Here is a 14,010-nt window from a genome sequence, read left to right as displayed (position 1 = left end):
TAGAAAAATTATAAACTTTCTGTTAGTGCCATTAGTTTTCAAATTTGAAAACACTTTTTTAGTTTTTTTGTTTTCTTTGTTGCTTTATTTATTTTATTTTGTTTCTGGCTTTATTTTTTAATTCTTTTTGCTTTTAGGTCAGCAAAATTATAAACTTTCTGATAGTGCCATTAGTTTTAGAAAAAAATATAAACTTTCTCTTAGTGCCATTAGTTTTCAAATTTGAATAGTTAAAATTTGAATTTTTTAAAATTTGTGTGAATCACATTTGTGATTAACTTTACTAAAAAATGAACATAGATGCACCTATAGAGAAAATTCGACCTAAATTCATAGTTTTCAAATGAACTCTGAAAAAGTTGGCATAGCATACTCGTCTGTTACAAATTTGGCATGGTATCATCATAATAGTTGTGGGAGAAAGTTTTCACTTTTTTTCGCTTGTGTCATTTGCTTATTGCGCCGTAACCATGGATATTCTTCATCGTTTATCAGGATGCTTGGGTCAGCCTTGACATTGAAGGGAGGAATTTCATGAAACCTTTCATAATCTTCAGACATGTCTGTCTTGCCCTCCACTCCCAGGATGTCCCTTTTTGCTAAAAGAACTATGTGTCGCTTTGTCTCATCGTATGATGTATTCATTTCCTTATCTTTTCTTTTTCTCGGTCTGGTAGACATGTCCTTCACATAGATAACCTGTACCACATCATTGGCTAGGACGAACGATTCGTCAGTGTACCCAAGATTTTTCAGATCGACTGTTGTCATTCCGTACTGTGGGTCTACATGTACCCCGCCTCCTGACAGATTGACCCATTTGCATTTAAACAAAGGGACCTTAAAATCTTGTCCGTAGTCAAGTTCCCATATGTCCACTATGTAACCATAATATGTGTCCTTTCCCTTCTCGGTTGTTGCATCAAAGCGGACACTGCTGTTCTGGTTGGTGCTCTTTTGATCTTGGTCAATCGTGTAAAATGTATTCCCATTTATCTCGTATCCTTTGTAAATCAATACAGTCAAAGATGGTCCCCTGGACAACAAGTACAACTCATCACAAACAGTGTTGTCACCTCTGAGACGTGCTTCCAACCAACTGCTGAAAGTCCTAATGTGTTCACATGTAATCCAGTCGTCGCACTGCTCCGGGTGTTTGGAGCGCAGACTGTTCTTGTGTTTATCGACATACGGGGTCACCAAGGTAGAGTTCTGTAGAACTGTGTAGTGTGCTTGACACCAAGAATGCCCGTCCCTGCATATTATTGAGTCCGCTCCTAGCGTGCCTTTTCCAGTCAGTCTCCCCTCATACCGCGATTTAGGGAGACCTGTCTTCTTAAGGCCAGGAATGAAGTCAACACAAAACCCGATGACATCCTCTGTTTGATGGCCCATGGAGATGCTTCCTTCTGGCCTAGCGCGGTTACGCACATATTTCTTTAGGACTCTCATGAACCTCTCAAAGGGGAACATATTGTGTAGAAATACGGGCCCCGGAATGACAATCTCGTCGACTAGATGAACTAGGACATGCGTCATGATATTGAAGAAGGATGGTGGGAACACCAGCTCGAAACTGACAAGACATTGCGCCACATCACTCCTTAGCCTTGGTACCATTTCTGGATCGATCACCTTCTGAAAGATTGCATTGAGGAATGCACATAGCTTCACAATGGCTAATCAGACGTTTTCCGGTAGAAGCCCCCTCAATGCAACCGGAAGCAGTTGCGTCATAATCACGTGGCAGTCATGAGACTTTAGGTTCTGGAACTTTTTCTCTGGGATATTTATTATTCCCTTTATATTCGACGAGAAGCCAGTCGGGACCTTCATACTGAGCAGGCATTCAAAGAAGATTTCTTTCTCTTCTTTCGTAAGAGCGTAGCTGGCAGGACCTTCATACTGCTTCGGAGGCATGCCGTCTTTTTCGTGCAAACGTTGCAGGTCCTCCCGTGCCTCATGTGTATCTTTTGTCTTTCCATACACGCCCAAAAAGCCTAGCAGGTTCACGCAAAGGTTCTTCGTCACGTGCATCACGTCAATTGTAGAGCGGACCTCTAGGTCTTTCCAGTAGGGTAGGTCCCAAAATATAGATTTCTTCTTCCACATGGGTGCGTGTCCCTCAGCGTCATTCGGAACAGTTATTGCGCCGGGACCCTTTCCAAAGATTACGTGTAAATCATTGACCATAGCAAGTACGTGATCACCGGTACGCATGGCGAGCTTCTTCCGGTGATCTGCCTCGCCTTTGAAATGCTTGCCTTTCTTTCGACATTGATGGTTGGTCGGAAGAAATCGACGATGGCCCAGGTACACATTCTTCCTGCATTTGTCCAGGTATATACTTTCAGTGTCATCTAAACAGTGTGTGCATGCGTGGTATCCTTTGTTTGTCTGTCCTGAAAGGTTACTGAGAGCGGGCCAATCGTTGATGGTCACGAACAACAATGCCTTTAGGTTAAATTCCTCTTGTCTGTGCTCATCCCACGTACATACACCGTTTCCATTCCACAGCTGTAAAAATTCTTCAACTAATGGCCTTAGGTACATATCAATGTCGTTGCCGGGTTGCTTAGGGCCTTGGATGAGAACTGGCATCATAATGAACTTCCGCTTCATGCACATCCAAGAAGGAAGGTTATACATACATAGAGTCACAGGCCAGGTGCTGTGATTGCTGCTCTGCTCCCCGAAAGGATTAATGCCATCCGCGCTTAAAGCAAACCATACGTTCCTTGGGTCCTTTGCAAACTCATCCCAGTACTTTCTCATGATTTTTCTCCACTGCGACCCGTCAGCGGGTGCTCTTAACTTCCCGTCTTTCTTACGGTCCTCACTGTGCCATCGCATCGACTTGGCATGCTTTCCGTTTCTGAACAGACGTTTCAACCGTGATATTATAGGAGCATACCACATCACCTTCGTAGGAACCCTCTTCCTGCAGGGCTCGCCGTGAACATCATCAGGGTCATCTCGTCTGATCTTATACCGCAATGCACCGCATACCGGGCATGCATTCAGATCCTTGTATGCACTGCGGTATAGGATGCAGTCATTAGGGCATGCATGTATCTTCTCCACCTCCAATCCTAGAGGGCATACGACCTTCTTTGCTACGTATGTACTGTCAGACAATTCGTTATCCTTTGGAAGCTTTTTTTCAATATTTTCAGTAGCTTCTCAAATCCTTTGTCAGGCACAGTATTCTCTGCCTTCCACTACAGCAATTCCAGTACGGTACCGAGCTTTGTGTTGCCATCTTCACAATTGGGGTACAACCCTTTTTTGTGATCCTCTAACATGCGATCGAACTTCAGCTTCTCCTTTTGACTTTCGCATTGCGTCCTTGCATCGACAATGACCTTGCATTGTGTCCTTGCATCGACAATCACCCGGCGGAGGTGTGTCTATCACCGTACATCCATTGCCGGTTCATCTGCGTGCATTATATATAATTGAGTGTCCAAATTAATAGAAGTTCATCATCACATTAAAAACAAAGTACATACATAGTTCTCATCTAACAACATATAGCTCTCCAGAGCATCTAATTAATTAAACCATACATTGATACTATGTAAAACATTTAAATGCGAAAACGAAGACGATCATAATCGCAACCAAGGTAACAATTGATCCAACGGCATAATGATACCAAGCCTCGGTATGAATGGCATATTTTCTAATCTTTCTAATCTTCAAGCGCATTGCATCCATCTTGATCTTGTGATCATCGACGACATCCGCAACATGCAACTCCAATATCATCTTCTCCTCCTCAATTTTTTTATTTTTTCCTTCAAGAAATTGTTTTCTTCTTCAACTAAATTTAACCTCTCGACAATAGAGTCGGTTGGAATTTCCGGTTCACATACATCCTAGATAAATAAAATCTATGTCACATTGGTCGGCATAATTTTCATAAACAATAAATGAACCAATAGTTATAAAGATTAATATATATACCACATCCGAATCATAGATAGGACGAGGACCGACGGGGGCGGATACCAAAACCATCGCACTATATAAGATGCAATAATAAAAGTAAGAAAATGATACAAGTATCTATCTAAACATACAAGTAAGAATATTTTTCCTTTCAGAAAGAAGATAAGAACAAGAGGCTCATCACGGTGGTGTCGGTGATGAGATCGGCGAGGGTGATCGACGGCGGTGAAGACGGGGGTGGGGCGTGACGGACCGCTAAATCTAGACAAATCTCGAGGAAAATGAAGCTTTGAGGTCGAGCTTCAAGAGGAGAAAGCTTAACTAGTGTGGCTCGGGCATTTCATCGAACACCTCATGTGCATAGGAGGTGAGCTAGAGCACCACAAACCCCTCCCCTCGCCGGCCCAGAAAAACGGAGCACTGAAGTGCTCTGCTCGCGGGCGAGGGTATATATAGGCACCTCATTAGTCCCGGTTCGTGGCGCGAACCGGGACTAAAGGCACCCATTTGGTCCTGGTTCATGCCTCCAACCGGGGCTAATGATGGTGGGCCAGGAGCCAGGACCATTGGTCCCGATTCGTCCCACAAACCGGGACCAAAAGGTCCAGACGAACTGGAACCAATGGTCCACGTGGCCCGACCGGCCCCCTGGGCTCACGAACCGGGTCCAATGCCCCCATCTGTCCCGGTTCTAGACTGTACCGGGACTAATGGGCTGACCCGGCCTGGACCGTTGCCCCCTTTTCTACTAGTGTTGGCTCGCTCGGTTTTGGCATGGCCGGACGCCAACCAAACGACCCTTGTATTCTTGTTTAGTTAGAGGGGCTGGCTTTTCGATGTATTGTCTGGTCCGTTACGCGTAGATCGGCGTGGCTTTTCTCTATTCTTCTTTCTCTTTGTTTTTCATGTTTGTTACTTATGCATTTTGTTTTCATTCTTTTTTTCCTATTCCCTTTTTGCCTGTACATTCTTTCCTTTTTTCTATTTTATTTTATTGTATGAACGTGCATAAAGCAGCCGTTAGCACAAGCTGGTCAGATCGTGTAGATTATCCATGCAACCTAACAACCGCTGAAAATCAGAGAAAAGTGACTTGGCAGACGCGTCAGTGGTTTTCCCAAAGCCATGGAAAACTGCATTTTTTAGATACTGAAATACCTTCAGGACCCGCTGAGGTTTTGACATACTGCAGTTTTAGACAAACTGTGCTGCCCAAAGCTTTTGACCCAGAACTGAAACCTGGTGTGGGGATTTGACTGCAATTTATCATCCCCAGCTACACACTCAACTCTATACAGTACAGATCGGTCAGCTCTGCCTGCGAAGAAAACCTAGACATGTCGGCGATGACGCTAACTGACATTGATGCTGGACATGGGCTGCCTTCCAATCGACGTTGCTGCATGGCAGGGCGTGATCGGCGTTCGCCATTCCTCACTCTCACCGGGAGAACCCGGCTGAAGTTGGCATTTCTTCTCCTAGTACTGAAATTCCTTCAGGACCCGCTGTCCTACCCACTACCATATGCCTGGTGATATCCGTTTAAAAAATTGGGGCGACCATCACATAGCTTCAGCCGGATGAGAGATGCTGCAAGAGATGCTGCAAGAGATGCTGCAAGAGGAGCTCAACCGGACACCTTGTCTCTCTAGTTGAACTGTTCTATGTGCAGAGTGTTATAGAAACGATCATATATACTACTGTTAAAAGGAGTAACTCTAGTGTTGTGTGAAAAATCTACTGCGCTTCTGACGGGTGATTAACACTAGAATACCAGCTAGAGTAACAGGATACTCACCGTGTTTCGACGGGCGTTGTCAGGTGCAAATCTCCTGCTCTTCCGATGTGTGTTGACAGGTGAAAACATTCTGTTACTCCTTTTACCAAAAAGGGAACTAGAGTTGCTGTCTTCAGTAAAAAAAACCCTCCAATTTCAGGCTTCAAATTGACACAAACAGAATTTGGCATCTCAAGCTGTTTCGACCTCCCAGCAACGCACATATGCACACCTCAATCAGAGCCAAAGGATTCAAAGAGCACTGCAACGCACATATGCACACCTCACCATGCCCATCACAAAAAATTGCTACCAGAAACCACCCATTATCAGAGCCAAAGGATTCAAAGAGCACTCCAACGCCTTGGCACAGAATTTGGCCGATACCATACACCTTTGTCAACAAAACAACTCTACAAGTACACTGCATCACAAAGTTGGAGGATTTCCACCACATTGGTGATGAACATAATCGCCGTGCTCGCCATATCATATACGGACTGAGAGAGATCCGCCGTTCCAAAGTAATGGATCTTAGAAATACCCAAAGCAGCGCCAGCCTAGCAAGTTCATGCTCATCCAAGCTACAAGGTCTACAACAACATGCAAAACACCAACCAAATCAAACAGCCTCAAACTTCACCAGTACATTAACTTCATCAAACGAATCTTCAGATTCAGATCCTAGAATAATAGCACTTCTGCTTCATAGTAGCATCTCAGGGATTTATAAGCCTGCCTGTCACCGCCGACACCTCAATCAGAGCCAAAGGATTGATAGTAGCATCTTGATTTCGCACAATTGCTCCCATCCTCCTGTCCTTCTGTCAGCATAAAAGAAGCCATCTGTGTTAGCATTTAACTGCTATACTGCATTCTCAAAATATGCATTTAACTGCTATACTGCATTCTCAAAATATTTTTAGTCAGATGTACCTGAAGAACTTAGGTTTTTGTCCTTTCTCCCGAGTATACAATGCGCACGTGCATCTGCAAATGGTATCACAACAGCAGGGAGGAACCAGCGTGCAGCAGCATACCTTCCCCAAGAACCACCGACGGGGCGCTGAAACAGCACCTTCCGCTCCTCCATGGAGTAGACGCCCCAGGTGACGTAGGAGTAGTCATCAACCTCACCCACAAAGTAGATGCAGTTGCTCATGCACCCCGGCACCTCCGAGGCACGATGATTGCTCACTCACGAAAAGCGCCCTGTCAGCAGCAAGCCTCTCCACTTTCACCCATCGTGCCGCCTTGACATCCAGCCTGTACACCTCGAAGCCACCGATGGTATCACGGCATGTGGGTTGTCGTGGTGCGAGCACCGGACCAACAAACAGGACTGCCCCTTCCGACTCCAGCAGGTGCGAGTAGCAGAGGAAGCGCCCGCGGATCGGGGTGTACTGCTCGAGAATGCTCGGCGCACGGAGCTTCTTCAGGCGCCATGGTGGTGGCACGCGTGTGTCCACCGTGTAGGCGCAACCCCGGAATTCCAGCGCGTAGAAGACACCGTCTGTGTAGGCCATCAGATAAATGTTCTTGAACTCTTCAGAGAGCAGCTTCCGCTCGGACCACTCCCCCGTGCACCAGCAGAGCGGGACGCTCCTCTCGGCGTAGTCGTGATCGAAGATCGCGTTGGCGCTGGCGACGGCCCTCACCTTAGCTCCAGTCCCGAAGGGCGCATACACGTCGCTCCGGAACGCGCCGGTGATGGGGTTGACGAGGACAACGCGGTTGCCGACCGCGAAGGAGAGGAGGCCGCAGGGCAGGGCGCCGGATAGCTTAAAGTTCATGCCTTTTGGGTCGCGGACCACGGAGGGCAAGCGGGCAGGGGCCACCAGCGACGGCGAGCCCTCCTCGTTCACCGGCAGGGAGTAGATGGCCCCGCGGTGGCGGCGCTCCTCCTCGGGCGGCAGCATGAACCGTAACGGGGACTGGCTGTGCACGTTGGCGAGCTTGAGCGCGAACAGGTGGGGGGTGGGTCTCGCTAGCCGCTCGGAGACGGCCGCCGCCCAGGACTTGCAGACGACGGCGAGGCGCACCGAATCCAGCGGGCTCGTGCTGGACGCGAATCCGAGGATCTTCTCAATGAGGTGGATAGGGAGGGCGCCGATAGCCCCGCTCGCCGCATATCCGCCGTCAGCGGGCTCGTGCTGGACGCGGATCTTGCTCGCTTGGGTGGCCGTGGGTTGGATCGGCTCCATGGGGGGGCGGAGGAGAATGCGGGGGGCGTCGGCGACGAGGGAGGGTGGAGGCGAGGCCGGGGCTGGAGGCGGCGTTGGCCGGAGCGAGACGAGAGAGGTGAAAGGGGATCGGGGAGGAGGACGGACGGAGCCAGGGTTTGGACTTTGGAGCGGGGGGTTCCGTGGTGGACGCAGCTGCTGGGCCGGGTCGGGCTTTGGAGACGGGCTATTTCGAAATCTCATGCAAGGAAAGGAAGTTGATTTTTTTTTCTTGTATATATAACACCTCTAAAGAGGGGTATAAAAACCTTGAAAGAGGAGCAGTAGGTTCGTGCATCTCTCCTCCCCCACGGGAGTTGGTAGCGTCGCCTCACCTTTCACCAACACTATATTACGACTACGAGCGTCTGACAGATGATGTTTCACTCAAGCGCAGCCAATTTGGGCCAGCCCATTTGACGCGTGCATTATAACTAAATTAAATAAACTGACACTTTTCCAAAAGAAACATCATACATTAACTTATTCAAATTAAATCTTAATAAAATATAAACTAAATCCAAATTATTCTTGTCTTCCTCTACTCATACCCAAATCAAAATGGGATCTTACCAAAACATCAACTATAATCAAAGTTGGCCGGCCAAATTGGCGAGTGCGCGCGTTTCAATTTTTATTTGTTCTCGATGTTTGTTTTTTATTTTTCTATAACTAACCTACTTTTTCCGTACGTAATCGTTGTTTGGTTTTCGCAGTCATTTATGCAAAAAGCGCATATATAAGCAAGGCCCTGCCTGCTTGCTGCTTTAAGCCCGATTGTTGCTTTAAGATATTACTCTTTAAATTATTAGACTCTTTTAGTTTGGAAACAATCAAAGGAGACATACTGGCAATAATAAAACAGAGAAAAATAAAAAAAATATGGAAAAAGACAAGTTTGATTCGGCCGATAGAGATAATCCTTGAGAAAAATTATAGTGAAAAGAAGGAACGTAGAATTTCTTGCTTTTTTTGGCCAACCCTTTTGCATCATAGTTTTATCCAAGGTTTGTTAGTATTGGTGAAAGAAATCAGATAGAGAGAAGGCAAGTCTCGGTGGGCTACCCAATTATGAGCCCAGGCTCAGATGATCCCGAATCTCCCCCATTCATTCGCATGTGGGTCAGCGCCCTGCAATGTATTCCAATTTGTATTCAGGTACTAGTATTGTTTTCGATCACAGCGCGTGTGCTGGCGCATTTATTTCGCTACGCGGAACAGCGGTATTGGACACGACCCAATCATTTTTCTGTACGAGTCTGAGCCGTCCCGAGGTCGCCAGCTACTCCCTCCGTTCGGGTTTATTAGGCCTCACAACATCACAAGCATGTCCCCTTTTATAAGGCCTCGCTTTGGAAAGGTGCACGCATGCAACCACTTCATTGGTTGCACTGAAAGCCATTGTTGTTGATGCCATGGCCAGGGAATTAATACACCGCATGCGTGATTTTTCATTGGCTGCATGGGTGTGAGAGAGTGCATTAGGAGTGAAATGAAAGAATTAACAGTTTGTCTAATTCACATCTAGATGTTTTTTAAGAATGTCACATCTAAACTCCCACAAGTATATAATCACTAGTAGAAAAAGGGGCTATGGTCCAGGCCGCCTCAGCCCATTAGTCCCGGTTCAGTCTTGAACCGGGACCAATGTGGGCATTGGTCCCGGTTCGTGAGCCCAGGGGGCTGGTCGGGCCACGTGGGCCATTGGTCCCGGTTCGTCTGGACCTTTTGGTATCGGTTGGTGGGACGAACCGGGGCCAAAGGGCCTCCCTCCTGGCCCACCACCATTGGTCCCGGTTGGTGGCTTGAACCGGGACCAAAGGCTCCCCTTTAGTCCCGGTTCATGCCACGAACCGGGACCAATGAATTGCCTATATATACCCCCTCGCGCAAGAGCAGAGCACAGTGCTCTGTTTTTTCTGGCCGAGGGAGAGAGGTCTTTGTGGTGCTCTAGCTCACCTCCTATGCACATGAGGTGTTCGATGGAATGCCCGAGCCACACTACTTAAGCTTTCTCCTCTCGAAGCTCGACCTCCAAGCTCCATTTCCCTCGAGATTTGTCTAGATTTAGCGGTCCGTCAAGCCCCGTCCCTGTCTTCACCGCCGTCGATCACCCGCGCCGATCTCATCACCGACACCACCGTGGTGAGGCTCTTATTCTTATCTTCTTTCTGAAAGGAAAAATATTCTTACTTGTATGTTTAGATAGATACTTGTATCATTTTCTTACATTTATTATTGCATCTTATATAGTGCGATGGTTTTGGTATCCGCCCCCGTCGGCCCTCGTCCTGTCTATGATTCGGATTTGGTATGTATATTATCTTTATAACTATTGGTTCATTTATTGTTTATGAAAATTATGCCGACCAACGTGACATACATTTTATTTATCTAGGATGTATGTGAATCGGAAATGCCAACCGACCTTGTCGAGAGGTTAAATTTAGTTGAAGAAGAAAACAATTTGTTGAAGGAAAAAATAAAAAAAATTGAGGAGGAGAAGATGATATTGGAGTTGCATGTTGCGGATGTCGTCGATGATCACAAGATCAAGATGGATGCAATGCGCTTGAAGATTAGAAAGATTAGAAAACATGCCATTCATACCGAGGCTTGGTATCATTATGCCGTTGGATCAATTGTTACCTTGGTTGCGATTATGATCGCATTTGTTTTCGCATTGAAATGTTTTACATAGTTTCAATGTATGGTTTAATTAATTAGATGCTCTAGAGAGCTATATGTTGTTAGATGAGAACTATGTATGCACTTTGGTTTTAATGTGATGATGAACTTCTATTAATTTGGACACTTAATTATATATAATGCACGCAGATGAACCGGCAATGGATGTACGGTGACAGACACACCCGCGAGTACATTAAGGGCGTGTATGAGTTTCTCGATGCGGCTGAGGCAAACAAGCAGAATGGTTTTATGTGTTGTCCATGCACTGAATGTGGGAATACGAGGTCTTACTCTAACCGGAAAATCCTTCACTCCCACCTGCTTTACAAGGGTTTCATGCCACACTATAATGTTTGGACGGGGCACGGGGAAATAGGGGTTATGATGGAAGACGGCGAAGAAGAAGAGTACGATGACAACTATGTGCCCCCTGAATACGGTGATGCTGCAACGGGGGGAGCTGGTGAAGATCAAGAGGAACCAGACGATGATGTGCCCAATGATGCTGCCACGGGTGAAGCTGCTGAAGATCAAGAGGAACCAGACGATGTGCCCGATGATGATGATCTCCGCCGGGTCATTGTCGATGCAAGGACGCAATGCATTAGTCAAAAGGAGAAGCTGAAATTCGATCGCATGTTAAAGGATCACAAAAAGGGTTATACCCCAATTGCGAAGATGGCAACACAAAGCTCGGTACCGTACTGGAATTGCTGCAGTGGAAGGCAGAGAATGTTGTGGCTGACAAAGGATTTGAGAAGCTACTGAAAATATTGAAGAAGAAGCTTCCAAAGGATAACGAATTGCCCGACAGTACATACGCAGCAAAGAAGGTCGTATGCCCTCTAGGATTGGAGGTGGAGAAGATACATGCATGCCCTAATGACTGCATCCTCTACCGCGGTGCATACAAGGATCTGAATGTTGGGAAACGTAGTAATTTCAAAAAATTTCCTACGCACACGCAAGATCATGGTGATGCATAGCAACGAGAGGGGAGAGTGCTGTCTACGTACCAACGCAGACCGACTGCAGAAGCGATCACACAATGTAGAGGAAGTAGTCGTACGTCTTCTTCCTGATCCGACCGATCCAAGCACAGTTACTCCGGCACCTCCGAGTTCTTAGCACAAGTTCAGCTCGATGACGATCCCCGGGCTCCGATCCAGCAAAGCTTCGGGGAGGAGTTCCGTCAGCACGACGGCGTGGTGACGATCTTGATGTACTACCGACGCAGGGCTTCGCCTAAGCACTACAATGATATGATCGAGGTGGAATTTGGTGGCAGGGGGCACCGCACACGGCTAAGGAACAATCTCAAGGATCAACTTGTGTGTCTATGGGGTGCCTCTTGCCCCTGTATATAAAGGATGGAGGAGGAGGAGGCCGGCCAAGGCAAAGGTGCGGCCAGGATAGGGAGTCCTACTAGGACTCCAAGTCCTAGTAGGAGTCCACCAAGAGGGGAGGAAGGGAGAAGGAATAGGAGGAGTAGGAAAGGTGGCCGGCCCCCTTTTCCCTAGTCCAATTCGGACCAAAGGGGAGGGGGGGCGCAGCAGCCTTTTCCTCTTCCCACTAAAGCCCATCAAGGCCCATTACCTCTCCCGTAACTACCCGGTACTCCGAAAAATACCCGAATCACTCGGAACCTTTCCGATGTCCGAATATAGTCGTCCAATATATCGATCTTTACGTCTCGACCATTTCGAGACTCCTCGTCATGTCCCCGATCTCATCCGGGACTCCGAACTCCTTCGGTACATCAAAACTCATAAACTCATAATACAACTGTCATCGAAACCTTAAGCGTGCGGACCCTACGGTTCGAGAACAATGTAGACATGACCGAGACACGTCTCCGGTCAATAACCAATAGCGGGACCTGGATGCCCATATTGGCTCCTACATATTCTACGAAGATCTTTATCGGTCAGACCGCATAACAACATACGTTGTTCCCTTTGTCATCGGTATGTTACTTGCCCGAGATTCGATCGTCGGTATCCAATACCTAGTTCAATCTCGTTACCGGCAAGTCTCTTTACTCGTTCCGTAATACATCATCTCGCAACTAACTTCTTAGTTGCAATGCTTGCAAGGCTTATGTGATGTGCATTACCGAGAGGGCCCAGAGATACCTCTCCGACAATCGGAGTGACAAATCCTAATCTCGAAATACGCCAACCCAACATCTACCTTTGGAGACACCTGTAGTACTCCTTTATAATCACCCAGTTACATTGTGACGTTTGGTAGCACCCAAAGTGTTCCTCCGGTAAACGGGAGCTGCATAATCTCATAGTCATAGGAACATGTATAAGTCATGAAGAAAGCAATAGCAACATACTAAACGATCGGGTGCTAAGCTAATGGAATGGGTCATGTCAATCAGATCATTCAACTAATGATGTGATCCCGTTAATCAAATAACAACTCTTTGTTCATGGTTAGGAAACATAACCATCTTTGATTAACGAGCTAGTCAAGTAGAGGCATACTAGTGACACTCTGTTTGTCTATGTATTCACACATGTATTATGTTTCCGGTTAATACAATTCTAGCATGAATAATAAACATTTATCATGATATAAGGAAATAAATAACAACTTTATTATTGCCTCTAGGGCATATTTCCTTCAGTCTCCCACTTGCACTAGAGTCAATAATCTAGTTCACATCGCCATGTGATTTAACAGCAATAGTTCACATCACCATGTGATTAACACCCATAGTTCACATCGTCATGTGACCAACACTCAAAGGGTTTACTAGGGTCAGTAATCTAGTTCACATATCTATGTGATTAACACCCAAAGAGTACTAAGGTGTGATCATGTTTTGCTTGTGAGATAATTTTAGCCAACGGGTCTGTCACATTTAGATCCGTAAGTATTTTGCAAGTTCTATGTCTACAATGCTCTACATGGAGCTACTCTAGCTAATTGCTCCCACTTTCAATATGTATCCAGATTGAGACTTAGAATCATCTGGATCAGTGTCAAAAACTTGCATCGACGTAACCCTTTACGACGAACCTTTTTGTCACGTCCATAATCGAGAAACATATCCTTATTTCACTAAGGATAATTCTGACCGTTGTCCAGTGATCTACTCCTAGATCACTATTGTACTCCCTTGCCAAATCAGTGCAGGGTATACAATAGATCTGGTATACAACATGACATACTTTGTAGAACCTATGGCCAAGGCATAGGGAATGACTTTCATTCTCTTTCTATCTTCTGCCGTGGTCGGGCTTTGAGTCTTACTCAACTTCACACCTTATAATACAGGCAAGAACTCTTTCTTTGACTGCTCCATTTTGAACTACTTCAAAATCTTGTCAAGGTATGTACTCATTGAAAAAA

The 14,010-nt window shown here is 46.3% G+C and overlaps 1 protein-coding gene across 1 annotated transcript; it reads right to left on the bottom strand.

The window, feature by feature from the left end:
• Window positions 1–6,248: 6,248 nt before the first annotated feature.
• Window positions 6,249–8,084, bottom strand: LOC123131783 (uncharacterized). Its single transcript, XM_044551462.1, has 2 exons — window positions 6,668–8,084; window positions 6,249–6,555 (listed from the first exon to the last, which is right to left on the bottom strand). Exon 1 carries the CDS (start codon window positions 7,933–7,935, stop codon window positions 6,865–6,867), a length of 1,071 nt encoding a protein of 356 aa, XP_044407397.1. The 5' UTR covers window positions 7,936–8,084; the 3' UTR covers window positions 6,249–6,555; window positions 6,668–6,864.
• Between the last annotated feature and the right edge of the window lie 5,926 nt (window positions 8,085–14,010).

Source organism: Triticum aestivum, chromosome 6A, assembly GCF_018294505.1.
Source record: "Triticum aestivum cultivar Chinese Spring chromosome 6A, IWGSC CS RefSeq v2.1, whole genome shotgun sequence".
In the NCBI taxonomy this organism is placed as follows: domain Eukaryota; kingdom Viridiplantae; phylum Streptophyta; class Magnoliopsida; order Poales; family Poaceae; genus Triticum; species Triticum aestivum.
This window is presented reverse-complemented; position numbering and strand designations above follow the sequence as displayed.